The sequence below is a fragment of the Toxotes jaculatrix genome, chromosome 8 (assembly GCF_017976425.1).
Source record: "Toxotes jaculatrix isolate fToxJac2 chromosome 8, fToxJac2.pri, whole genome shotgun sequence".
NCBI lineage: Eukaryota > Metazoa > Chordata > Actinopteri > Toxotidae > Toxotes > Toxotes jaculatrix.
This window is the reverse complement of record NC_054401.1, coordinates 6,227,630-6,255,479: the sequence shown is the minus strand read 5'-3', so window position 1 is coordinate 6,255,479 and position 27,850 is coordinate 6,227,630. Positions and strand designations below refer to the sequence as shown.

Here is a 27,850-nt window from a genome sequence, read left to right as displayed (position 1 = left end):
CATTTACCACCTAAACAGCCACATTTTTACCCCCAAACCTGAGCTAAAAGGAGAGTGAATATTATACTTACATTTACCAGGTGGCCAGAATCATGACTGCTCTAAGTATAGATTAGCAACTGCTGCAAACAAGCTTACCATATAAACTTTTCAAAGTGATAATATGTCTAATATGTCAGTGCTGCGTTTAGAAGTGGCCATAAAATCTATTATTGCAGATTTAGTGAGAAAATTAACTTCCAAGAAATAGTTCAGCAGTCACGGGTACACTTTGTAGAAATCTGATAATGCATTCAGCAGTTTAAATCAGGCTACTGAATGTTAGCAAGTGAGTGCAGTACTTTTTTGTTCTTGTCCAAATCGCAGTGACATGTGCTCTAAATTTGCTGCAGCAGTGATTCATACCTCTGACAGGCTTTTACTCCATAACAAACAGTGGGTACCGTAATATTTATAGCCATCTGTCACATCAAACTGACAGAGGAATAAACACAATTTCTCAGAAACAGAGTTGAAATAATTGAAAGTGATGGGCATAACATACATTTTTTCATGTTGAGGAACACACTGATAGAAAACTTCCAAATGGGGAATTAAACAGGTAAAAAATAATTCTACAACTAGTGGCTCTGAATTGATTCTCCCTTATCTCCCTTACCCCAAGTGAAGGAGGCAGTCAGAGCGGTGGTCATAGCAGGGTGGTCCTGGACTCCACAGGTGAAGGTGATCCCTGTGTCCAAAGACTGTTTCAGTGGGAGAGAAAACACACTGAAGAGGTACACCTCCTGGCTGTGGTTATCCATCAACTGGAAACACTTTGGCTGGCGCAGTGGCATGGAGCTCACCAACCAATCTGAGGACAGCAGGGCTCCATCGGCCAGGTGTTCAGACAGGTTACCGTGAGGGCTGACAGCGGGAAGGGTGCAATTGGTGACTGACAGGTGATCGATATCAGCCGCTGTGCTCTGGTAGGTCCAAGTGAGGGTGAGCTTGCTGGGGTGGAATCCCCCGGTGAGACAGAGGAGAGCCCACTGACCAGTCTGTGGGTCTGGGGGAATCTGGAGGTATATTTTGGGGGCAGAAGGTGGTGCTAGTAGTGGAGGAAGTGTAAGGAACAAAGCAAATACATCAGATGAGATTCACATTGTGAAACCCACTCATTGCAGCTGCAAATAATCATACAGCAAGGGAAAATAGGACAAAAATATAACAAGAGTAGCGTGGTGGTGTTAGTCATAATGCAGCCATCTAAAACAAAAGTGAAAGGGTAAAAATGCACGAATTGCAGTGTATATGCATGCTGCACAAAATCAATGAATCAGCAGAGCATTCTGAGAAACAAAGAAAAATTACACAATATATGACAAACTAAAAGCCCTGCAGGATGTAAGGGCACAACAACACACAAGAAACTTTGACTACAACAAATAAAAAAGTAATTAGCATAAAATAATTGATGAAAAAGAATTAAAATAGATGGAAAACAGAATAAATCTGGAATAAAACAAATAAACAAGAATAAAAAGTGAAAGAAACATGCAAACATGTTAACTGTTATTTAGTGAAGGCAACATTGCATCCAAGGAAAATCAAAAAGAAGCTTTTCTTCCGCATGGAGGATTTCCACATAATAATTTAGCTATCCCTCCCTGCCTTGTTTTCTGGTGAGTTTCAATTCCCTGGGCAAGATCGATACGAGGCACTGCGCATGGTGCCAGGGTGATTATTTCTAGATCTGTCATGAAACTGCTCAGGCAAAAAGATGAACTCCGAGGGAATTTCACATGACTTGAATCTTTATATATTGGGCCTGGCCTTTTCTTTTATGGTGATGCATGGTCCACACTGGCGCTTGTATCGCACTGCCTTACACTAAACACTGTGGCTCCAGTGCACAAAAGATACAAATGAGACATAATTACCAGCATGGCAACATCACCCAAACACAGCGACTCTAATGAATTACAGGCATGTTCGTTTCTGAAGCCAGCTATTTGTTTCTCACCCAAGACGACCAGCTCAGTGCCGTTGCCCCACTCTGGGTCTTTCTGCAGGACGTTCACCTCGCAGTAATACCACCCAGAATCCTCCAGCGCTACCTCAGTAATCACCAGGGAGGAGATTTGATTCTTCTCCAAAACGATCTGCCTGGATGACTTCGGGATGAGCTGCTTTTCCGGCTTCATTTTGAACCACTGAACCCCATGCTTGAGGGATTCAACTTTGAAATGACAGGACAGGGTTGCCGTTTCACCTCGCATCACACTGAGAGAGGAAGGATACTGTCTAACCCTCAGTCCCTCTGGGGTCACTGTCAGGGTTAAAGACAGAGCCATTAATACAATGTGTCATACAAGGAACTTTTAAAAAGTGTAGAGCAGACTTGCAGGTCAACTACAAATACAAACGTGTTTAATATGCCTGGGTGACAGCTGGGAGCAAAATTTGCCGGGCAAAGACGACCAGACAGAAAACTCAATTTAGTCCAATTTTACAATGCACCAAACACTCATTGAGTAGCTCCCAATGTGATAAACTTCACCTAACAACAAATGCTATTTTCAAAATTCTTTTTTTTTCAACCAAGACTGGTGCAGACACACTTGTGTATAAAAGATTTTAACAGCTTTAGAATAGCTGTTTGATTGTAGTGACTGCTTGTCTAGCTAAGTGTGATGAAGTGATTATTAAGTGTGATGATGAAACAGATAAGAGCAGATAAGACTCGGTCGCTCGCAGTTGGAGGGCAGATGACAAAGAAGATCAGCAAACACAAAAATGATGGTCGAAAAACAGGTTGCATCTCTCTACCATTTACTGTTATTCATTAGAGGGAGAGCAGAGGCAAGACTAATTCAATCACTTTTTCATCCTTGGCAGTAATGTTACTCGCTCTCTGTTGTGCCTCATTGCAGAAACATTGATTGTTGTCACAGGCAGTGCATTTTAAGGAATTATAATAAACATATATGTATTTAAAAATATGTGTTACTTCATTCCAAAATGTGACATCAAACGCATGAATTGAATACTTATATAAATTAGAGCAAAGATAAGCTTAACAGATGTTGTTAAATGCTACTAATTGAATCTTGGGTGACAGTTTATACAAAGACAAGACATTTTCTGACATGACTGACTTATGTTCAGACTGACCTGATGCTTGGCCTGCCAACAAAAGAAGCAAACACAGGTGAGGCAGTTTTGCCATGCTGCTGTCGTTTTCCACTCCAAGCTTGAGCGGAGAAATAATTTCTCAGGCACTCTTAAGTCTGAAGCTTGCTATGCTTTAAAATCTGATGGTGTCAGCTTGTTTTGTCGTTGCACTCTATGGTTAGAGGTTACGGTTCATTAATAGGTCATGCTTCAACAGAAACCTGAATCTCAGAGACTGTCGGGTTGAAAAAACTACATGTGTCAGTGTCTTGGCAAACAAATAGGCAGTGCTTCTGCACGCTGACTGAAACCGCAGTGCAACAATAAGCAAGTTCTGCTGCCATCACTGTACAGGTTTTCTACAGGTTACTGTTTCCCTCTACAGTACAGCTGAGGCTCTTTAAATCATGTAGAAAATCTGATTTGTTAGGTTTTATGTTTTGGAGGAATTAATAAAATGTTTTTGGAAAAAGTCTTTGGCCACTGAAGGTTTGTATTTACAGGCAGTTGACTGATGACTGAACAAGTGCTTATTAATTAATTATTACTGAAAAGCATAAAGAAACCTTGATACAAGTAAAAGTAATAAGCATTTTTTGAGTTTGTTTACAAGATGTAACACATTTTTTTCTTGTTTAGAGGATTTGCAGCACATTACTGAATGTGTTGATATATTCCAAAACTCTTGTTTTGATTTTGGCTTTTTGGGTTTTCCTTGTGCAATAGCTGTAAATATGAATTTCCTGAGTTTCCTAATGAGCTAGAGTATAATGAATTCAGATCTGAGTCCTCTGGGGGTGGAGAAAACTTGTGATGCTAGGTGTAATCATCATCATCAAAGCAAGAAACACAAGTTTAAAAAAGTTCAACTTGAGGAAAAAAGTCTGCCTAAAACTCGCCACTTGTAAAACCACAGAGAATCAACTCTGTAAAAACCTACAATGCAGTGACTTAAAGATGACAAAGAATTTTGAAAACAGCGACAGAGGATAAAGGATATCCACATATCTAATGAGAAGACCCACTTCTATTATGTACCATCCTTATCTAATGGCACATTTCAAATACCTGCACGGGCTGATGCAAAATCAAGTGTTACTGAATCTCTAGGACACCTAAAGTGTCCGTACAAAGTTTGCACCTTTAAATATCTAACACTCTTATTTCCGATTTCCTTCTTATTTTACAGAAACTGTTGTTATTTATATTATTTCACACTAATTCAAATAGATTGCAACTTTCTCGTTAAATGAAGTCACTCCCTCTGGACAGATTTAAACAAAGGGAATAACAGTAACATGTTGTTGTTATCATAAATTATTCTAGTGAATTAGCTCCCTAAAGCTATTATCAGTTTGATAATTAATGGCTAAATATGTGCAGGTGTGTGGAAGTTGAAGATGAGGAGACACAGATGTTTGTCAATGACAAGAGAGGGACAAGTGGAGAGTGTCCTCCTGTGTCTCTAATTTCTAGATACAACCCAATGTAGAAATTAACAATGACAACATGAAAACAGCCTGTTTTAATGAAAATGGACCCTGACACACTAGTCCAGAATGTGATGACTAGATCATTTCCATTATGAAGTTATCACCAACTAATAACATTTACATAATTGGTTGGCAAGTATTTTAATATGAGCCATTTATTCTGACTGTGTCTCATCAAACCAAACATTCAGACATTTTAATAAAGAAAATAAACATAAAAACCTAACCCTAAAACCCTGAGACAAACCTGCAAACACAACAAAAGCTGAGACTCTTTACTCAGCAGGAAGCAAAAATCAAGCTGAAGCAACTGGCCTGACCCCACCTTCTGTCTAACCACAGAGGCCAACAGAGAGCCCCGCTTCCAGCAACAAACCACACACAGTGAGCTCTGTTAAAAACAAAACTGATTTTTATTTTTTTGTCTCCCTCCATTTGATATTATTTTAAACTCCACTTGATGGATTTTGAAAAAAAAAAAGGAGACACACTCCGAAATAAAAGACAAAGAGGACAAGTTCAGCAACTAAATGAATCAAAAAGTACAATCATCGCTTCACAACACTGAACATCTGTCAGCGTGGAAGACAAATGTTTTGTTCCTTTCGTTGTTTTTTTCTGTCTTGTGGGTTTACATTGATGAGATCTTGACAAACGCCTGTAATTCAGGTCTGTGTTCTGACTGATGCCCTCTGCAGATCAGAGGATACAGATGTACACATACTGTTAAATGCTGATATGAGACACCCCTTGAATTACTTATGACCACTGTGGAGCTCAGTACACATTTGCACATAGACGCAAGGGCATACACACTCATAGGGACACATACATACATGCACACCATTTATATCAGCAATGGCAGAGTGGGCAAACCCGGAGTACTAAGGGGTGGGAGAGCAGAACTTTTTACAAGATATCTCCACACAAAAAGAAAGAGAGGACAGGAAGCATGAAGGAAACTAAGTGTGTGTGTGTGTGTGTGTGTGTGTGTGTGTGTGTGTGTGTGTGTGTGTGTGTGTGTGTGTGTGTGTGTGTGTGTGAGCAAGTAGAAAAGAAGGGGCGAGAGAAAGTGAGAGAGAGAGAGAGAAAGAGAGAGGGAGATGGGTTCCACATTCAACACTAACCTAAGCCAACTCATTCCCTCAATTATACATGATGGGTTCTCTTCTGGTAAAATTTGTTATTAGTTTCCAAATTAGAAAATTTCCATTACTCTGCACAGAGAGTTCCAGCAGTCTGTTCACTGTTATTGCCCACTTGAGGAGCACAGCACATGACCATCCCCTAGCATACATCCTGCCATGTATCCCAGCTTCCAACGCACCTCACACAGTAATAAGACACTTGCAGCCTGCAACGGTGACTTCACCGCAGCCCGGCATCCCTACTGTCTCATAACTGCAATACAAATCAGCACAAAAACACCAGTTGGTGCTGTCACTTGTGAAAGAAATCCAAGTTTCCCCTGTCAGTTCTCAGCACCACAACCAATATTTACCCCCTGGTTTGATTGACAGGGAAAATGCCAGACGTGGGCTGGTGATTCAGAGAGGCCAAGTAATGGGACTCTTTCTATGCTGGAGATGTGAGGTGGGCGACTTAATGACTAGGGGAGACATGGTGGGCGAGATGCCGCCATTGTGTTGCATGGTCCGCGCGAATGTTGCTGTTGTTCAACTGGTGAAGTACAGCGTGCTGTTAATTAGCCAGACGGTCTTGTTCTTAGAGAGGTGAGTGATTGACAAGACGCCATCTGTGGTTGCAGTGAGGAAGAGGGCGAGGCCGGTGGCTCTGTGGCCCAACATCTTTGCAGCAAGCTGAGGTTTTAAATATATACAGAACACCTGAACTGAATGATATGCACAAGGAATCTATTTAACTATTTCCAACTAATTAAAAACACAAAACACAACACTAAAATTCTAAATTATCTATTATCTAATTATCTAATTATCTAATTATCTATCTATCTATCTATCTATCTATCTATCTATCTATCTATCTATCTATCTATCTATCTATCTATCTATCTATCTATCTTCCAACTATCAGGTGACTCCTTGATGAACAAATCTGACATCACTTCAAACACCTGATGTGTACTTGTGTTCACAGTTATTGAGACTTTCCTCGTCACAATCCTCTCTAGCATGCTGTATACTAATATACTCATTAGCTGTGGTAATGGAAAAGTACTGGGCCTTAATAGACTTGCAACATTGACTTTGCCCATGAGAACTGAATGAGGCTGTAGATAGTTGGTAAACAATGGATAATTAGGATAATATATGGGAATTAGGCATGCTTTGCTGTAAAGGACGTGAGCAGGGGATTTAGAGCCATGATAATCATTCATATATAATAGTCACTCTGTGTAGCATATCCTTTTGGTATACTGACTCTGGACTTTGCAACATTGGCAGTTTCTCATGTTATTGAATTATTATCTCTTACATATAATTTTTCGCTGTGTGTTGCATGCTTGCACCTTATCTTTGTGTATTTTATATCCAGACATAAGCCTCTAGATACACGGTATCAATAGCTGCTGACATTCACAACTGCAAAAAGATCAAGTTACATCTCTGTCGTTACTAATGAAATACGGTGTAACACTACAGCACCAAACAAATTGCACATATAGTGTAAAAGCCCAGGGAGCATGTTGGTTAACACCATATTATGAAGCAAAACAAACAACAAATACCAGCCTGGGTTGAAAAAAAAAAAAGATTAATTCTTCATTCCCTGGATCTGAACCATAGCTCTGAACACACAGTTTACTGAGCTGACATTACAGCATGCCCAAATAGTTTCAGAGAAGGGCTTAAAATCGATGTGCAATTAGGGGTGTCTTGTATCAGGCATGATGAATTATGCTCACTGTTCTAAGGCGGGTCTATAGACACTTGATCAATTCAGCTTCTAGGGACCTGGTAAGGCAGGCCTGGGAGAAATTGCTCTATTCCAAAGCCATTCAGTCGAATGTATTGATTAACCATTGCACTCTGTATTGAAGGTGTGTCAGGGATCTGTTCTACGTAGCAAAGAGGTTGTAGGAGAGGCAACAGCCTGAGTCTGCTGCCACATATAAAATGAAGAAAGAGGTACATTCAGACCTTCTCCAGGGCTGCACTTCTTTTGCTATTCTACAGTCTTGCCTTTAAAGCACCATAATTATTTTACTGTCTCACTGCAACAGTTCAGGAACGATGTGCGGTATCTGTCCTTACACCCTAAAGAACGTAATTACTTGTCTCTTCTCAGCAAAGGCACAGTGATCCAAAACTGTTAAATGTATTTCAAAGTATTTTACAATCCCTGTTCCTAATATCCATTTCATAACATTGCACTGATATGTTAACAAAATAAAAAGAAGCTTAATTTCCTTTTCTTTTATCATTTACAGCTATATAAATTTACCTCCTTTTCCAGCTATCACATGTGTAACACGGTTAATTGAATTTAAAAAAAAAAGTGCAACTATAAAGTGCAATACAATGCTATGTACTGTAAACTGGCAATACGTGCTACTTTTGTGAGCTTTAAACAACACTTTCGTGGAACCTTATTAGCAAAGATTCTGTAAACAGATCATCATAACCTTCAGCTGCAGGAGCCAATCAACACTTTCTCATCAGGGTGCGTCGAATGTAATTAGGGTCCAAGCAAACGTCTTGTTTATATCACTGTAAACTCACTGAACCCCAGTTGGGGTGTTATTTATATACTTGAAGTAGGCCAGACTGTGTTTGTGATCAAGGCTATGTTAATGCTATTCATATTACATAGTGCAACCATAAATATTGTGTGGTACTCCTTCCCCTGGGAAAGACCACAGCGCTCAAGTTTGGAAATGCAATATGAGCGCCTGTCTGTCTTCCTCCCCTAAATGGAGAGTTCACTGTCTGGTTAGTGTCATCCCATCTCCCTGCAGCTCTCGGCTTTTGGATTTGCATTGTCAGGGTATCCTCCCACAGGCCCATCGGAGCGGGTGCTCTCTCAACAGCATCCTCATCTACCCTCAAATTGTGCACCCAGGGGAGCCGCTGCCTTCTTGCCCACTCCCTCTCCAGTCCTCCTCTCACACACACCAGAAGTGTGACTCATTTACATACATCATGACTCATGAAAACATGTTCTTTTGCTGCTTGTTTGTACAAATGCCCACTTTCTGTTTATCATCACTATGATTTCAAGTCATATTGCCCTCCCCTCCATGTGGACCCTTTACCCATAATCCTGAACAAAACATACAATGTTTGCTTGTTGTTGTTGTTTTTTTTTTTTTCAAAATCCACCCATACACAAACACTGACGTGCTTTTTTCAAACCCACATTGAGAAACATGACAGTATGTTATTTTTTGTCCGTGTTTTTTTGATCTTTTCTTCTGTTTTTTTGTTCTTTTTCTTCATCAAGGACAGATTATGTACATACAGATGTTATATGCCACTGACAAACCCAGTGGGATGCTGACATGGACAAGTATATGACTGAGAAACTGAAAAAAAAAAGCATGATAGACAGAGATAGAGAGTGGATGAAAAGACGACTGGGACAGAAAAAAGAAGCACTGACCAAACGACCTGCTCTTGTGCTTGAAATGGAATCCATCATTATTTTTTGGAGCAACAAGATGCATGCACAAACACTGTGTGGTCAGTCACATGGACAACCCGACAACATCGCAGAGGGCAAGACTTTTTGAGTACAACATGTAGTGTTTGAAATTAAGGGCCATTTAAACAGAGCTTCACAATCATTTCAGAGTACTGTACACAGTAAAAGTACAACAACAGACTCATTTGATATACCTTGTTAATGGCGATTTTTCAGATATTACACCACAGCTTTAACCATATCTGATACCTCTTGCACAGTAGAGTTAGGGGTTATTGCTGGTTTCAAACAAAATCAAACAAAAGACATTCAGACAACTGATTCAATACTGAGTAATTCCCCTCTAAGGTCGCAGTAGTCAGGGTTCAGCAGGGGTAAACTCATCTCTCCGTGCAGGCTCGTTATGGCAAATTTGCATATAGTCGCTGCATGTGAGTGGAACAATGTTTCAACGGAGAAATAAGTGCCAACGCATGGAAATACGGCCTTACCTCCCACTGTTTGTGCTGTGCGGGGGAAATGGCAGGATAACTGTGCCATGGGGGTTTTGTAGTGCCCATGCCTGCATGTCACAGGTACACATTGGAAGGAGTACTGGTGCACCAAGGCGACGTTGTCCTTGAAGAGGATTCCTGTCAGTGGCAGGATTGAGCTTGATTTATGGGGGCCATCATCGGCTGGCAGGAGGGACAGGTGGAGCCCGGGCTCCTTCACTTAGCCGGCCACAGGTAATGGCTAATTACATCTTTATCTCCCTGCGGTCTGGCCGAACAAGAACTGACTTACAGCCACGACCAGCGACTGACATGGATCCAAATCATTTATCTAGCTGGTCGGAGAGAGACACACTATGATAAGTGAACAAATATGATGTAAATGTGTGTGTGTGATGCAGTTAACAGCATGACAAAAAAAAGTCCAATACATAAACCTTTACAAATTATAAATTACATCCTCCTTCACCGCTTCTGGATTCGGATGAAATTATCCCTCAGACTGTTTCAAATGTGTTTTTAAAAAGCTTGTCATGGTAAAATAGAGCACATCACTTCGAAAACTTTACACCTTTTTTTTTTGTTTTCATTGTAGTTGTTCAATGTATGTGACTTCTCAGAGTAAAGTACAAAAATTATTTTTCCCACGCACGGCTCATTACCATCAGATTTTGTTCATTTTTTTTTCTCACATGGAATTACTATTCATAGTTATTCAAATACTTATTAACATCATCATCGGTAGTATTATTAACACCAAAAAAGTAAAAGCAGGTAACCTTGCAGAGTAAAACAGACACAGTGCAGGGAGGGAGGGGAGGGAGGGAGTGTAGGGAGTATGGACTCACAACAGGAACATCTCTAACCGGTACATGCTATCAACAAGCGACACAGAAGATGGAGCTGCAGTTTTGAAACAGAAGACATCGTTGTCACTGGACAGTCTCTTGCTGCTTCAGAGGACTGGAGCATAGCTGAGGCTGATGGGAAATGTTGTTCGGTGGCAGGCAACTTGAGGTCACCGGCGTGGCCTCTGTACTGCATATATTTACACTGGGGAGGAAGAGGAAGGGAGGGAGGGGGGGCGAGGGTGACACGGAGCAGAGAACACTATAGCGATGCGAAGGGCAACTAGACAGAGCACGTTGAACAGAGGGGCAGGGGTGGCTAAAAAGGTTTGGGTGGTGAGGGGGTCTACATGCGAAACCTTGGTATAAACCCCCACCCCCCCAAATAACATAAAGGGGTAGTTAAGACTGACGCCGTCACCACCCACCCTTTTTATACATTTTGACATCATTCATAGCAGCTTCACTGCTACACAGTTAAAATCAAAAAGCCATAGATATGTGTGTGTAGGCGTGTGTGTGTGTGTGATCAAAGGGTGACACTTGGCCACCAATTGGAGATTTTTCAAAGGGTCACATGACCGTCAGTACCACATCATCATTTCCATAAATATCCATAATATTGTGATTTTTATGTATAATTTCCATAAGGCAAACATTGTAGGTCAGTCATTAGTCCATGTAGTATATTACATAAATGATCGTCCAGTTGTTAGATTTTCTAATTTCTCATTGATCACCGACACAATTATCATTAATATACACTCTCTATCAACATCAGCCCAGTGGTAATAATGAAGGGATAACAAGGTGAGGAGGGAAGTACTACCAAGTCAGACAAATCTGCAAGGCATTCTGGGAGACAAAGAGAGAGACAGAATGTGTGTGTGAGAGAGAGAGAAAGAGGGGAAGAGATAATGACAATGATTTGACCTCAAAATTGAATTGAGGGTGCTGGGGTTTTGGGGAGGGGTGTGTGTGTGTGATGTGGTCGTGTGTTTGATGCAATGACTCAATGGCTCCTGGAATAATGCATATTCTTTTTGTTCACAGTGATGGGTTCGTAATTAAAGAATTTCATTTCCTTCTTCCTTCCGTAAAGGGGGAGGGAGGGAGGGTTTGAAGGGGGCGAGGGAGGGTGGGGGGTGGGGGGCGGTCGGGCTTTCAGGGACTATTAGGGACAATTCCAGATGGAGCTCGATCTTTACACCTTCAGCAGAAGAACAGCAGAGAGAGAAACCCAAACACACACGCCGACACTCAGCCCTGCACGTAAACCGGTCCCCCGCCCCTGTATGGCTCCTGGTCCTGGACAAAGACAGAGAGAAAAAAATAAGAGAAGAGGGAAAAACAGATGTAAGAGTTTTCTGATTGTGCTTGTATAAAATTTTAAACATATTACAACTAATTAACCAAATTAATTTTGATTACTTGGTATAATTACTGTAAACAATTAGGAGTTTGCCTGTTTTTTTTCTTTCACAATAATGATATGATGTCTCTCAAAATTAGAACCAAATTTCCCATAATCCAACAGCTTTACACTTGTTCTACCATCTGAAGTGGTTTTATAAAGTGTTGCTTTTTGGGCAGGCTTTCAACATCCACATTTCTTTTTTTATATGATGAAAATTATATATAATCAATATACCATCAAGACTATCGTATTAAAGACACAAAATTACACCATAATTGAAGGGACAAGTTTACAGTGAACAGTGTAAAGTGAAAGCCAGTGCAGGCTGCCAGTGGTCTCAGTAATGGGCTCACTGGTTGAGGGTAATTACAATAATGTGCCAATTTTGATGTGATAGTGGATTGTTGATGTTTAAAAGCTACATGTGGCACCTTTAAAATGCTGAACAAAGAGGTACAAAAGCAGGGAAACAGAGTCAGGGGAGGCAATGACAGTGAGGGACAGCATATGAATAGAAATGCCACAAAAGTATCTGATTATGGTCCGATTTTCCGCGGCTGGTCCAGAACAGAAAGGGGTTTGTTGTGTTCAGGCGATGGCAGGAGTAGATTAGGAAGGAAAGAGGAGGCAGAAGGACAGATGATGGAGAGATAGGCTGACAGAAGTGGCAGCGCTGGTGGAAAAAGAGAGCAGGAAGATGTATGGGTCTGACGGAAGAGTGAGTCATTGAAGGGAGACTGGCCGAGATAATGGGTAAAGGAATGAAAGAAGAAAAGGGATAGATGAAGGACTCACTTAAGATGGTAATGCCGAATGCACTAAAAGGGGCGGGGGGAGGAGGGGGTGGGGGGTTGCTGGGAAATGGAAGGGTAGGAAATCGCTCATTGGGGACGGTTAATGTGAATTGGGCTCCGAGAGAAATGACAACTTCTTGGGCAACGGGACAGAGCAAAGAGACAGTCTATGTGTGTGGAGGAATAAATATAGACGAGAGATGAGGGGGGGGGTGAGACCATGAACGAATGAGAGAAGGAAAGAGAGAGAGAGAGAGAGAGAGAGAGAGAGAGAGAGAGAGAGAGAGAGAGAGAGAGAGAGGTGGTAATTTAAGCAAGCAGAACTTTAATGGGGCGGAGAAAAACGAAAATGGGGAGAAGGAGGGAGGAGAGGGCTGAGAAAATGCTGTGCTGTGTGCAGAGCAAAAATGAGATGGGGCGAAGAGGGAAAAACAGTGTGTCGCTGCATATGTATCGTTCTGTGGTAGTGTGTCATGTCTGCTCAAGCTCTTGCATGCTGATTGACAGTCACATGAGATAAATTTGAGGGTACTTATGTATTTGTGAAAGCTCGGATTTGCATACACGTGTACACTCTGTCACTGCGTGTGTGCGCCTGCATGTAGTTCTGTGTGATAACTCACGAAACAGCAGCATGCTGGCGTTGGAAGCGCCCAGACGGTTTGAGGCAAAGCAGGTGTAGTTTCCAAAGTGTTTCTCTGTCACATTGGTGAACAGCAACAGCGAACGCGTCTTCTCGTTTTTGATCCTCAGGGTGTTGTCACTCTCTACCGGCCTGGGTGGTAGTGGTGGGGAAGCAAAAGCGAAGGAAGGAAGAAGGAAGAAAAAGAGAAAATGAGTGTGACAGAAAAAGAGAGCTAACACAACATAAAATCACACCTAGTGACTCAGCCCTCATAAGAGGCTTTTTTTCTCCGCCTCTCCAGAGACAACCACGCAACACAGTCCCCCTCCACACATTGGCTGTGCCTCACCTTGTACTAATAGTGAAATCTAACAGTCCATAAATAACAGAGACCTCCTGCTGGGGCCCATTATACTCTATTAACAGCTCTCTCTGGCTGGCAAAGGCTTGTCTAAGTACTTCTGCGTCTTGCTTTTCCTGATGCCAAATCACCCTAACTCTTCTACGCTCTCTGGGACCTTTTACAAACTTGGAAGGACAACTTATGTGTAGGTAATAGAGAGAAAATAGGTTTCCAACAAGCTATTATTTCTCCAGAGATGGCAAAAACATACATGATTATCTCAGACCTATACCAGTGTCAGAGGTGAGGCAAATGGACGGTAGCCAAGACCACATCCACAGTATGCCAGAAAAAAATGAAAATGCTGTTTATGTGTGGAAATTACTAGTTTTTCATAAAGACCTCTGTCCACACTGAAATGCCAAAACAATAATCTCTTCTCTATCCTCTTTTGGTTTGGCAAACATCAAATTGCGCATCACATTGCTAACATTTATGAAGAAGATAAGACAGACAAAGCCTGCTTACTTTTTGGAATCTCAGCTGATTAAACGTCTATTTTGTCGCCTCCTGGTCTTTGTGATTGCCCATCTTGCGGTTAATTATAGCTGAACTCACAATTTATTTGTTCTTATTAACATATTTTGTCAGTTTCTGTTGTCAGACAACTTCTTCGTATCAAACAGGCACACTGTTTTTCCTGTGCTGCTGCACTGAGGTGTCGACCCATCAAGGTCAGTGTCACAAAACAAATATACAGGTTAATGATGACACCTGTATTGTGTGAGTGGCTCCGTTGATGTTAAAAAAGTTAGTGCTTACACAATGGATCAGAAGGAAAGTTATTGCTTTCAAAAGATCAGTTTGTCACGTAAACACTAAAATGCAAGGTTGGTGTTTTCAGATTTATCCACTCTATAGAGCATTTCTCAAAAGGCTCCATTTTGGTTTAAATACATGCTTAATGTTGAACAAGGACCATGGAGAGAAAAACATCCCTTTTTAGGTTCAGCTGCTTTTGTGCGTGTCAAACAACTTAGCACTGAACCTATGCTGGTCTCACCTGTGGTCATCTCTGTACCACTCAAAGGAGGCTGGTGGGACTGCCATGGCTTCACAGCGCAAGATGGCTGTCTTACCCAAATGGGCTGGCATGTTCTTCATGTCTGTGATCATGGGAGGGTCTGGCAGGGAAACCGAGGGAGGGGGGAATGGACAAACAGAAGGAGGTAATTCAGCAATTAGTATAAATCTGCAAGATCGAGTCAGTTCAGCCCGGCGTGGCCCACAAGGTTGAAAAACCCCCGGAGAGAACAAAATTAAGATGTATGAATACATACATAATAATGCATCTACACTATTTACATATACCATTAATACATCATTGTGCTCTAATCTGGGTGTGAGTTAAATTATCACCACTGGGCTGTTGTGTGGCGCAAGGGGAGATACTTACAATTGACCGTGACCTTGACCTTGCGCTGATCGGGCGGAGCCACTCCATTGTTGGTGATACATTCATAGTCCTCGGCCTGTTGCCTCTTGATCTCTGTGATGTCTAGAAACTCCCCCTCACTCACCAACCCATCTATTGACATAAGATAAGATGTCAAAGGTCACTATAAATCAAATGGAAGGTGACTCAGGAAACTGATTTAAGGTTCACTACTTGAGATACGGCTGTAGGTGGGCTGACATGCATCACGATTTAAGAGCATTGCGAGGGCACCAGAGCACACATCATATAAAAACGTATAATTCAAATTTAGATGGTATTTAGATGGAAAATTTCTCAGTACCAGTTAGAATCATGCTATTCACAAGTCTACTGAATGATATTGATCACAATGAAAAATTAAATATAAAGTACACAAATCCATGTTTATTGCAGTGAACTGTGTTGCATTGGAATGCAATATATGAGACAAAACTCAAAACCAATCACAATTTGCTGCTTGGAATCATTAATTTGGACAACAGAAAACAAGAACATGAAATTAATAAGAATACAATTCACCCACAAAAATGTGTGATGATGTGTGATTATTACCAAGCCTTAAAAAATATCAGCAAAATATCAAAAAAAATAAAAAAAATAAATCATATTTCAATCATATTTGTCTCATAATCCAAACTAAAGGCCTCAGGGTGGTTTGTTCAGAGCAGTAATAGGTCAGTTGGTGAATTTCTGTATGGATGCAAAGTAAGTAAATTTGATTTGGCAGCAGTGACACCATTACATTTATACTGTCAAGGGAAATTGCAAGCTTTGCTTCCGAGCAGTGGACACACCAGGGGGGTGACAGTTTGTTCACCACATTATGTAGTGAGAAGAATATTTGGCCGTTATTTGATGTTGACAAACTCCCAGGTGCCCCCAAAACCGAATTAGTCAGTCTCACACTTTCACTCTTTTTCCTTGGGCGACAAACAGCCACAGAATCCCTTCAGAGGGGAGAGTTGAATGGACGAGCTACAAGTTATTGCTCCTTCATGTGAAGGAATGGATGTTGGTGGTGTTATTGGATTGATGGTGGCAGAGAGAGACAGAGAGCAGAAACAGAAGAAGAATGAGAGTCAGAGTGTATCCCTTCTTCCCTGCATGTCTTAGCAGCCAGCTGTCTCGCCGCCTCCAAAACCATTACTCCTTTTTTTTCCTCCCCTTTACCCCATTAAAGAAGTCAGACTGTGGAACACGACAAAATATATAATCTCACCACTAACAAGGAAATCCAGCTCTTAAATTGCTGCTCACTTCTCCCTCTCAAAGGCCCCCAAAACACACACATAACATAACCACTGTCAATCAGTGAACCTTTACTTCTCCTCACAAACACACAAACTGCTCCAAGGCACATTTGTGAGCAACACCGGCGCAAACACACACACACAAAAAAGACGCTAAACGCCACGATTATTCCTGTCAGAGATTAGTGCGGCGGTCCTAATTGAAGATTATACTGGAGGATTATTAGTGCGGCTACTGAGCTGGAGACGATTATTTGCAGCTGCTGCAAAATGCTGCTGCAGAGGCTGAGCAGCGAGCGACAGCCACGGTGATGGCTGTTGGTGCCACCCGATACGAGCAGGCCCTGGGTAATGGGGTGATGGGGTGCGGTGGGTGCAGTGTTATTCACTCATTCCATTAGTCTAATAAATATAGCTCTCTTGTGACATTTCTGTCAGGCAGGCAGAGCACCCAACTTTGCCAGAAGCTGTGGCAGCACAGAGGGGAAAAGGAAGGGAAAAAAAAGATAGAATCAGACAACTAGCACTGGAGAAATTACACACAGGGCTGTTACAGCTGACTTCCAGGAAATAAAAAGCACAAAGAAAATAAAAAATGAGCGCAATCGAGCGCTAGAGAGCGTATTACAGACACACATAGAGTGGTAATTTGTGAGAGATACCGAGCAAGAGACTGAAAGAGCTAGATATAAAGATAGAGGAAAAAGAGAGAAACAGCAACATAAAAAGGAAAACAGTGAGAGATGTCCAGTTTAGTATTTGATGTGGCTGGTGCTTTCATGGACTTTTCATTCCCAGCACCTATATGTGATGTAATAGGACAGTGCAAAGCAGCCCTCTCACTCACCCTGTCTTTCCCTCCCTCTCTGTCCCCAGAGATCTCTGGACCTGCATTGCACACTTCTCTCCACTTTGGTGGGAGATCATATCTGACTGGAGCCGGCCCCTGGCACCCCTACAATGGTCTGTAAAATATAGCTCCATCAACCACTTATGGCTTTTGAAGGAGCCTGACTCCTGACCACCAGAGATAGTTGTATTGCACCTGAGAAGAGAGTGGGGTGTGTGAATGAGATGGGGGGGGGAAATGATCAGGGGCTCTGGCCTGCCCTACAGTAAAACCGTGCTCCATTTCCCTGGCAGCACTTTGAGTCTGACTAGATCATCAGGGCACTTGATTTTTCGGCTCCTCTTATCCATTTCCATTACAAAAACTACCATTGAGGCAGAGAGGTCTGATGCCGGGTTAAAACAGAGAAGGATGGACAGGCTGACAGACTGTAAAGCCTGTCATTTGGAAGAGTAAGAGGCTGAGTGTGTTAGTTGTGCTAAATGAAGCTACAACAGAATTTAAAACAGGAAGGCCTCTTTGTCCTGGCTCTTCTCACACAAGCCTGAAATTACTCTGTAGCTTTCTGTCTAAATAATTTATTCCCCATTCTTCCCACAATTACATGTGGGATAATATTCTACCTATTCTGTCTATTAGAGCCTGACCATTACTGTTTGTTTTTTTTTTTGTTTTGTTTTTTTGAGGCTGATATTTTGAGGATGTCAGTATTCTGTTTTGACATAAAGGTATCAACCCATGACAAGACCAATGAATTGGTCATGTGTAGCTTAAGCCTCATTTAGATTATTCCTCTGTGTAATAGATGTGTATTGTTGTTCAGTGAGGAAACATCAATGAGCCAGACTGTGGCACAGTGTGACATGTTCCTTCATTAGCCTGAACATGGGTGGTGTAGTTTATTTTTAGTCAGTCCAACATACTGTTGCTCTAAATGCTCACTAATGTATTAATTAATTGGAAGCTGAAAATTGTTTCTAACAAGCCACAAGGTAGAGAAGTTGGGGAGATACACTAACTCACTGTCGGTTTTGGTCTTTTCATGGTGTTGTTAACAATAACAAAAATAAAGAATACTTCCATCCTTAACACTTAACATAAGCACATAGAAACAAACATTCCTCTTACACATTATTAAAGAGTTGTAGCCATGATGTGCACTGAGTGAGACATTTCACAGCTGGCTCTGTTGACTGGATGCCTTCAGATTTTCCCTCCGTTCTAGTGACCTGATTTTTCAATCAACCTGAACACATGCTCCTGATTCCCACATCAAGCCACACCAGTGCTTCATCAACTGCACTCAGTATATATATACCTTCCCACAAACACCGGCCCTCTGCCACACTATCCATTGTGCCTCCATAGTCATAACTTCCCTGTCAAATAAATACATACACCCTCTATGATTATCACTATATCACTGATTTATTTGTGTGCACCAAAAGCACATCACTTTCCCTCCCCATCGCCACAAGCATCCATTCATGCTAAGCCTATGTGTGTTGTAATGGATGGGAAGTCAAATGATAAAGCTGTGATGTGCTGGTGTATTTAACTGAATGAGACAGAATGCCTGTATGTCTCTCAGCAGGTCAAATGATGGATGCCAGTGAAAGCGGATGGGTGCGACAAATCGTATCTGTGCTTTGGTGAGGATGAAGGAGTCGCCGTCTCCAAACAACAGTGCAGAGAATCAGCATTATCTGTATGTGAGTAAGGACTCTGGTCACTGCCAAGGGGTGGGAGAAATTTGAAAGGTTTGTGTCTCACCTCCGAGCTGGTGCAAGTAGCTCCTCCTACTCAACCACCTCACGATGTGCACAGACACATTTTCCACCCAACCTGTACATACACCCTTCTCCCCCCCTCCCTGCAGTTTCTCCATGCTGTCTCTGAGTAATGGGGACAGATGGCTGGCAGCTTCTTACTGTTTCTTTGGGCTCGCAACACCACCCCTCCCCTCCCTCCAGCCCCACCCCCCTCCACTGCCCCTGGTCTCCTGCAACTGATGCCTTGGTTGCAGAGACTCCCATGGAATAGCAATGTGGCCCATATCTCTTTCTCTGCAAGCTGAGGGGTTATTGGGGGGAGTGAGGAGAGGCGGTGTGAGATGGTGGGGTGGTTAGAGAGGGAGGGTTACTGCTGACAGAGGAGAAATGCTGTAGGCTTGCAAGAGAGGACAACTACACAGACTTTGTGATGTAAGGTTGTGTGTGTGTATGTGTGTGTGTTTTCTGCAGGTGTGCGTTTGTTCATGCTTTTCTTTTCTCCTCTATTTTTGTGTGTCGGTGGGTGTGTGTTGATCTTTACCGGACTTGTCCATGCCTGAGGTACTGTACTGTGTAGGTTCACAAACACTAACTGTACAGAGAAGGACACTGCATGCGCAGCAGGCTAACTGAGGGACAAACAGAGGAGAGAGGAGGAGGAACACACCTCTGAGCAAGTCCAAAGCAGTACAGTAGGTTGTGCATTTATTGGCCTAACAGTATAATTACAGAGTGTTGAGTAGTTGTTCACACTGACCTATTTATTATTGCTGTCTCACTGCCACATTTGATCTGTCTTGTAGCTGCTGCTATAGTCAAGCTACAGCTCAGCCAATATTGTTGTGTGTTAAAACATGCTTTAACCATGACTTTGATGACACTGACACAATAACAGCCTCACAAAGAGTCAATTATCTGACTTTCAAAACACTGAAAAGTCTGAAATAATAATCCCCTCATGCAGATTCAAGTTAAATCCAAGATACTTTTAAACGGCACACACATGTTCACACTTCGCACAACAATGTTCAGAGCTGATATTGCATCCTTTTGGTTGTGGAGCTCCTGAGCTTGTAGTTCTGGTTCCCAAAAAAAGAAACAGAAACAGCAGCAACATTCTTGCCTTGAATGCTAATAATTACTGTATTAAAATGCACTTAGGAATACTGAGTCATAGCACAGTGGTAAATTCAGTACACTGCCAAACAGATAATACAGCACTACCATTACAGTTCAAATAAACCTTAAAACTGTAGACTCTCTAGAGGCCACGTAATCGTTATTTGCCTTTGGACATTAGTGGTGACAAAGATGTGGGCAGATAGGGATGATAAATGCTGTGCTGATCAAATCAAATGGATCTGACTTCTATCAAGCTGTGCATCCCGACCACCCTGAACTAGTTCTAATTCCACACACCGATAGAAGACAAAAATAGCTGATTTAATGCCAAAAGTGGCTGTTAGCATCAGTTGGCATTGTAATGCCGGTTGACAGGGTGGATGAAGACAGATGCTGATGATTACGGGTGGCGCGGTGGGGATAATTACGTATAATGTGTGGTTATTTGGGACAAAACATTGGGACATAGGGAAAATACGGCAGTATGAATTTAAGATGGAGACAGACTGAACAGCTGGGTTTAAGAATAATGACACAGGAACGGGGGATAAAGACGTGGACATGGGTTGAATACTGATAAGCTTTTAGGGTGAAAAAAAGAAAAAAAAAAAGACCATAAAAGACCGAACAGGGTAAGGGATGACTGCGGTGACAGAGAGATAAATGTGAAGCTGTGAAGAAGAGATCTTTGGATGTGAAGACAAGCAAACAAGAAAGGGTAGCTTACATTTCTGGTCTTTCCAGGTGACAGTGGGCTCAGGCCGGCCCACTGCCAGACAGTAGAGGTTTACATTCTCTCCCTCGTTCACTGACACATTTTTTGAGATGTTGACGATTCTGGCCGGCACTGAAAGACAAGATCGTGCTTTTAAAATATGACCTCAAAATCCCCTTTTATTTCATAAATTATTGATGAGGTATACCCTTACAGCCTATTAAGGAATTTAAAGTATGATGCAAATCCCTACACCTTATACAGACAGGCAATCAGCTGATTAATGATCTGTGTCTGAGTGCTTACTGAACTGTGTAACAATATGCTTGACCGGCTACTTAAAATGCACTGAATCCTAAAATGGGCATTGAAATCTCCTTCTCCTGACATCTAATCTAATTTAATCTTTAAAGAAAAGAGACATGGAGTCAGAAATTTTTACTTCTACTTTTTAAGCGAATGACCACCCCTGAATACCATTTTGCCATAGTGTTGGAGCACTATGCATGTAGTTAGTTTGATAACAAGATGGCTCTTGAATTTAAATGGCCCATTATCCTTCCTTTTTAATGAGCTTGGCCCTTAGATTGCTTTTTTGCGACACATCTACCAAGGATTCTATTTTTCTCTATCTTGGTGGAGTTGAATACTCGCAGCGATAAAGCACAGATTGGAGTGGTGGTGAAGCTGCTCCTGCTTGATGCACTGACTTGAGGGTGTAATTATTTTGTGTGATATCACGCTAGGGCTGAAATTGCAGGCGACTTGGAATTAGGTATATATGGTCATCTGTGCCAAGCTTTGGACCCTGCAGACAAGAGTGTTTGTTTGGCTGTGGCGCGATGTGAAAACTCTGTTAGCAAGCAGCTGACATTGTCTCTGCCACCGGTGAGCTGTGAAGCCTTGTGTTTCCATTCCAGCAGAATATACCTAATATACCCTGTTAAAAGTTTTCAATTTATCCTGCTGGTGGTGTATAACTGCAATCTGCAACATGCGTTGTTCAAAATATGCATAGAAATTGTCACATGCAGGGGGAAAAGGTCTGAGATCCATCCTCCGGGCAGTCCTTGGCCAATACATCATGTCACTCAGGATCAGTCAGACTCTCACTCACTTAGCTGCTGACTTGATGACTGAGCCCCAGTTCTAGTCCTGCACTGTCAGTTATGTAGTCAGGCAGTTGGATACCCCCTTGTGTACCTCAACTCCTCCACACACATCCTCATCCATATGATCTGCCTAACTTCCTGCTTATAGAGACAAGTAACCTTAACAGGTCACATGAAAATAACGAATGAATGTGAGCTTGCTTTTTTTTTTTTTTTTTTTTTTTTTTGTTATTGCAGCTGACTTTCTGATTATATGTTGCCTGCACTAGCTTTCACACCCATATAGGCCAGCTAAGCTTTCAAGATGTAATCAAGTAATTACATTTTGATTTAACCATAAATACCAACCTTAAATACTTAAACATCATAAACATTAACTACTAGGCCTATCATATATTTAAGCAAACATTTAAGCATAATTTAACAGAAAAGGAACACTGAAACAGAACAATAGAACATCTTAATTGCTTCCCCTGATGTCAAACCTCAATCACACCCAATAGACAGCTTGGATGAATGATGAAATGTATAATTAAGCCATTTAGCGGATGTTTTTATCCGAGGCAGCTTACAGTACCATGAGCGCACTTTTGCAGCCGCAGTGGCAATCAAATCTGCAGACTCTGGATATATTAGGGAAATGAGTCATGGCTTATACTGCATCCAGTAAACACTTCACTCATAACTAATTCCTCTTGCATCTGAACTGCCAACCTTGAACGATGAGGTAGACATGGGCGATGCGAGGCTTGTTATTGGCCTGGAAGGTGCAGGTGTAGGGCCCCTCGTCCGTTACTTGCACTTTCTCAATGTGGATGGAGAAGTCACTGTTGTTACTGTTGACCAGCGTCACACGCTTGTCCAGCGACCACTTGTCTGTCCCCGTGAACAAGATGTTGGAGCGATTCAGCCAGGCCTTGTGGGTCACCTCCTCGTCGATCCGGCATCTGTGAGAGGACAGGGGGTGATCAACAGGTGTGAGTCCTGTTTAACACTGTTTTTATAGGGTTGATATTGAAGGTGTCAGTGATGAGACGTGTTGTTAGTTGTTATATCAGAAGAACCAGTAGAACCAATATGAAGTGTCTTAGTACAGTGTTGAGCCTCCATGAGTCACCAGAACAGCATCAGTGTACCTTAGAATAGATGTACAAGTGTCTTGAAGTTTGCTGAAGGGATGTAACACCATTAAATCTGTATTGGAATTTTGATAACGTTAGTTTTTATAAGCACAGTCTAACACTTTGGTCCAAAATGTACCATATTCAATTAAGTAGAAATACAGTGACTGAAAAGACCATAGAATATGAATCATACAATTTTTCTTACTCATCAAACGATTTGGTAACCTTGTGCTCTGCATGTAAGCATCTGCACTCATTATGTCCCTGCACTCATTTATTCATATTTTTCCAACAGTTTTTTTACTTTTAATTGTCTGTAACCTCTTGGGTAACACAGTACAAAGGAGCAAAATGGGTATGACTACAAGATAACACTGAAAACTTAATCTAGCCCAAATGTTGATATACATTATGTAGACTAGTCGTATGCCCAGAAGTGGCTATGGACTCATACTTAAAGTAAATCACACTAAATGGAGACATGTGGGAAAATAACAGCATGGGAAAGCAAAATAACAGTGCTGTGGTGCTTAAGGAGCAGTGAATCAAAATGTCCCCTACAAAAGTCCGTGGAAAGCTTCATCACCAGATCCACGGGCCAAAGGTGTGACTTCAGTTCTTGGTCTGGCCACTAGATGTCCTTAGCTTCAACAAGTTTGAGGACATGCCTCTGTGGTCCTCATGTTTAATTGATATGACCTGGATAAATATCACTTTTGAGATGGAGCTTAGATCACCTGCCAAGTCAGTGGCAGTGACACTACAGTGCATAAGAACCACACTACAGTTAAGCTTGGAAGTCTTTGACAAACAGGCTACAAAGCACTGGGATGATGGCTGAGGCTGACACATGACCTACGGGCCAAACCACAGTTTAGAAAATACAGGAAAAGAAGGATAAAACATTTTTGATTAAGATTCAGTTTGATGCCGATGGGTTTAAATAAGGAGACAATATCATAACAAATCCCACCATAAAAATTCATTATCTGTGTACAAACGCTCTATTAATCTATTTTTAAAATTAATCACTTCTGCACTGATGATGTTGCTACAGGACCGCAAGCCCAGAGGAAATAAGCACCATAATAGCATCAAATGTGCCTCTTCTTAATGGCCCGTATCAAAGCCAACACAACAGCATTGTCTCAAGCATAGTAAGTAGTTGCCACTTGGGCAAAAGTGATTTTACATGAAAATGGAGTTTATTTATAAAACTCTTTAGTCTTTTGTTTGTCAGCGACTGGCCGCCCAGTGCAGACACAACTTACACACACATCTGATTTAAAAAAAAATGCAATTACATCTCTACTGATGAAGCTGTAAAGGCAGTTATATGCAATGAAATCTAATTCTATGGAGTACTCTATGTACTCTATGGATTATTGCAAGTATAGTTTAAAACAGTGGTTGTAAGATGGTTTATACATACATAGGAGAGCAAAGCAGAAAAATCATCTGATAAATAAGAAACAGGTGCAGAGGGTTTACAAGCAGACATAGTTTTGTTTTAAGCGGTCATAAGCCAGAGGAGCTGGGAACTACCGGTTTAATGAACTGTAGGGGATTACCTCTAAAACTGCTCTATGCTCTGGTAAACCAGTGAATGTGGCACAATTGTTATAGCCAGAAAAAAGAAAGGCATGCTTGAGGTGCTTGTAATGTAGCACTACTGAGCAAGTTTCCTGATACTAAACTGCAAAAGGAAGAAAAAGGTGACATTGTGAGCACAGATTTTACCACCTAGGTGCATTCAATTTAGAGTTTTATGTGTGAAAACGCCCAGATAAATTGTATAGATTTGACTTCTGCACAGCATCAATAGAAAAGCTTTTCAGGCTGCACATCTTGATGGCATTACAGATCAGTGTCCCGGCTCTTTGATTTCCAACTTTGAGAGAGAATTGTTGATGTTAATAAATATTGACAGAATTGCACTTGGCTTCAGAATAACACATGTTATTTTATTGGAAGGCCCACATTTCTTTCAAGAAAAAAAAAAAACACGACTAAAGGAGGAATTTGTTCAGAGACTTTGAGAGGTGTAGGCTTAAAGGTGATGGAAGTAATGTTGACTTGGGTTTCTTTTTTTTTTTTTTTTTTGTGCTGCTGAGTGTGAGTGTACTGCCATGCCAGGTCACATCCACGCGAGGAAAAAAGCAAGTTGGCTGTTTTTCTGCTTGGTTGGGAGCTGGTAAAAGCTGTGATTTCTACTTTATCACTCACAGTTAGGCAGGTGTGGTTGGATGCAGAGGAGGTCCACCCACCAAGCTGACCTGTGCATCATTATTGTTACATCTATGTAAAAAGAAAAGGTGATTGTAGACAGACTGGGTGACTCCAGCGACATCTGACAGATATTATTATTTAATTAGCTATAGGAAAAACAAAGCTGGAAAATATGGCACAATATGGGAGTTATGTGACAGAGAATTGGCAATTAAACTGGCATGACAGGTGGGGGGGGGGGCAAATATGTTTTTCATGTAATTAGTAGGTGCAGGTGTAGGATCAAGAGTTACCTCAAAGTGACGCTTTCTCCTTCCAAAACTGTAATGTTGTCCGGCAGGTGTCCGAATTCTGCTCCGTGCACACAGGACCCTGCCAAGAAAAATGAGAGAAGAGACCAATGAGCATCCAGTAATGGCACCAAATGCTTTGTTGGTGTTCATCAATCTCAGGTCAGGTGCTACTTCGCCAAATCAGGCAGGACAGGGATGTGCTCCGCATCCTGCTTACTTACTTCTGAAGGGGAAGTAATAAAAATACTAAACAAAAGAGTCACAATGTCTGCACTGACCCCCATACTTGAATAATGATTTGGTTTTACCCTGCATTCTGGTGGGATGCGCGTTCATTGAACAGCACTGATAATGAGCCAAGGGAAGAGGATTCACGCGGAACCGCCGGAGCGTGAAATGAAGGGACAGCAACGGTAACAGAAGGGATGCTCATCCTGCCTACCAATACACACACGCACACACTCACAGACCAGAGGCACATGCTTACAATAGCACAGACACGACAAGAACAGACACACATCCTGAGAGCCATTAGTTGAAGAGGAAATACAAACTTGGCATCTGTGAGGTGTATATGACACACTCGGGTGAGAAAATTTTTTTAAAACAGTTTGAAGTCAGTTTTGTGAACTTGCTTGGACTGCAAACAAAGATAACCAAAGACCTTATATGCTGGTAATGATATTGCCTACTGAGGCAGGCCGTTCCCCAGTAAGACACCTGGCTCTGTCCATCTAAACTCTGCCAAATCACAGCGTGACACCAGATACCTCAGCTTGTGTCCTCCCTCCATCTCTGACAATCTCTTTCTCCTTCTGCCTGTAAGATGACCTCAATATCTCAGTGGCTTTTGCTGCCGTCTAGCCTTGAGGTTTAATAAATGGTGACTTTATGAAACGAAGCCGCTGCAGTCAGGAGCTAAGAAGCACCTCAAGGTTTGTTAAATAGCTGCGCAAAGTCAAAGACATGTTAAGCATGCCGAATGGGAGTCCGCTACGAGATGAGACCTGAAATGATGGCAATGCACCAATAAATGGATGAGAAATGTGAGTTTTAAATTAAAGGAAAACTCATTGTTTGATTATAGAGAAAAATGAGAGAGGCTTCCGAATTATAATGCACATCATGGACTGCTAATCAAAAGATTTTCAAACTGCATAGCAGAAAGTCCTGAGAAGTGCCAGCTACACTAAATAATAATTTATCATCTCTTAAATAAAGACTAATTATGCCTGTTCTCTTTTTCTGTATGTTTGTGAATGTACAAGTGTGGGTTGCCACGGATATGCCACAGTAAATATAAACTATACTCATGCTTGTGTATTTGTAAATTCATGTGTGCATGATTATGTGTGTGCACCAGAGCGTGTATTGCTCATGGTTGTGTATATAAGGAGATACAGTATAAAGGTGTCTGTTGGAAACAGGTGTGAATGTGCACGTTTGTTTGCTGACATACCGGCGCAGAGCAAGAAAAGAGGACAAAGTAATGATGCCTCAAAAGAAAACTGGCCTCGCAAATCTCCCACTAAAAGCTGTAATCGCATTAATGGGTGCTGCTGCCGCCACTGTTGCTGTGTGCTATCTATGCCGGCCAAGGATCCCAGGCTTCATCTCACTCTCTCTCACTCTCTGAAAGCCTTGGAGGAGGGGCGAAGCACATTAACCATTGTGCCCAATGTTCAAAAATTGTCACAAGCCTTCATTTCGCTGTGGTTTTAACTATGGAGTAATGTTGCGCAGCATCACTGTGCTCATGCTTTCTGTCTTAGACAGCCCTCAGCTCAAGCCCTCAGCTGTTCCCTTTCAAGTGCTCTGTACTCTACACACTAGACTTTATTTAGGTTAATTCAATTCAGTTCCAGGGCTTGGGGCTTGGAGAGGGGTGTGACATGCTGTCATAAATACACACTACCCCACATACGCAATTACAGACATACACGTAAAGAAAAGGCACTCTCTATCACATAATGTAACCACTGGGACACACATGCGACACACACGCACATTTTGATTGAATGAATGATGTATGCATATGCTGAATGCTCCAAACAACATTGCGAAGGTTACAAACCAGCGGGGAGCTATT

General features: G+C 41.7%; 1 protein-coding gene across 1 annotated transcript in view; it reads right to left on the bottom strand.

Annotated features, from left to right (window-relative positions):
- Window positions 1–11,808: 11,808 nt before the first annotated feature.
- iglon5 (IgLON family member 5) overlaps window positions 11,809–27,850 on the bottom strand; it is an 85,424-nt gene continuing 69,382 nt past the window's right edge. The window contains exons 2-8 of the mRNA XM_041045372.1: window positions 25,762–25,840; window positions 22,830–23,062; window positions 21,016–21,135; window positions 15,253–15,384; window positions 14,860–14,980; window positions 13,452–13,603; window positions 11,809–11,925 (exon numbers count right to left, since the gene is read on the bottom strand). Coding sequence (XP_040901306.1) covers window positions 11,822–11,925; window positions 13,452–13,603; window positions 14,860–14,980; window positions 15,253–15,384; window positions 21,016–21,135; window positions 22,830–23,062; window positions 25,762–25,840 — 941 coding nt within the window. The 3' untranslated portion in view covers window positions 11,809–11,821. The remainder of the gene's footprint in view (window positions 11,926–13,451; window positions 13,604–14,859; window positions 14,981–15,252; window positions 15,385–21,015; window positions 21,136–22,829; window positions 23,063–25,761; window positions 25,841–27,850) is intronic.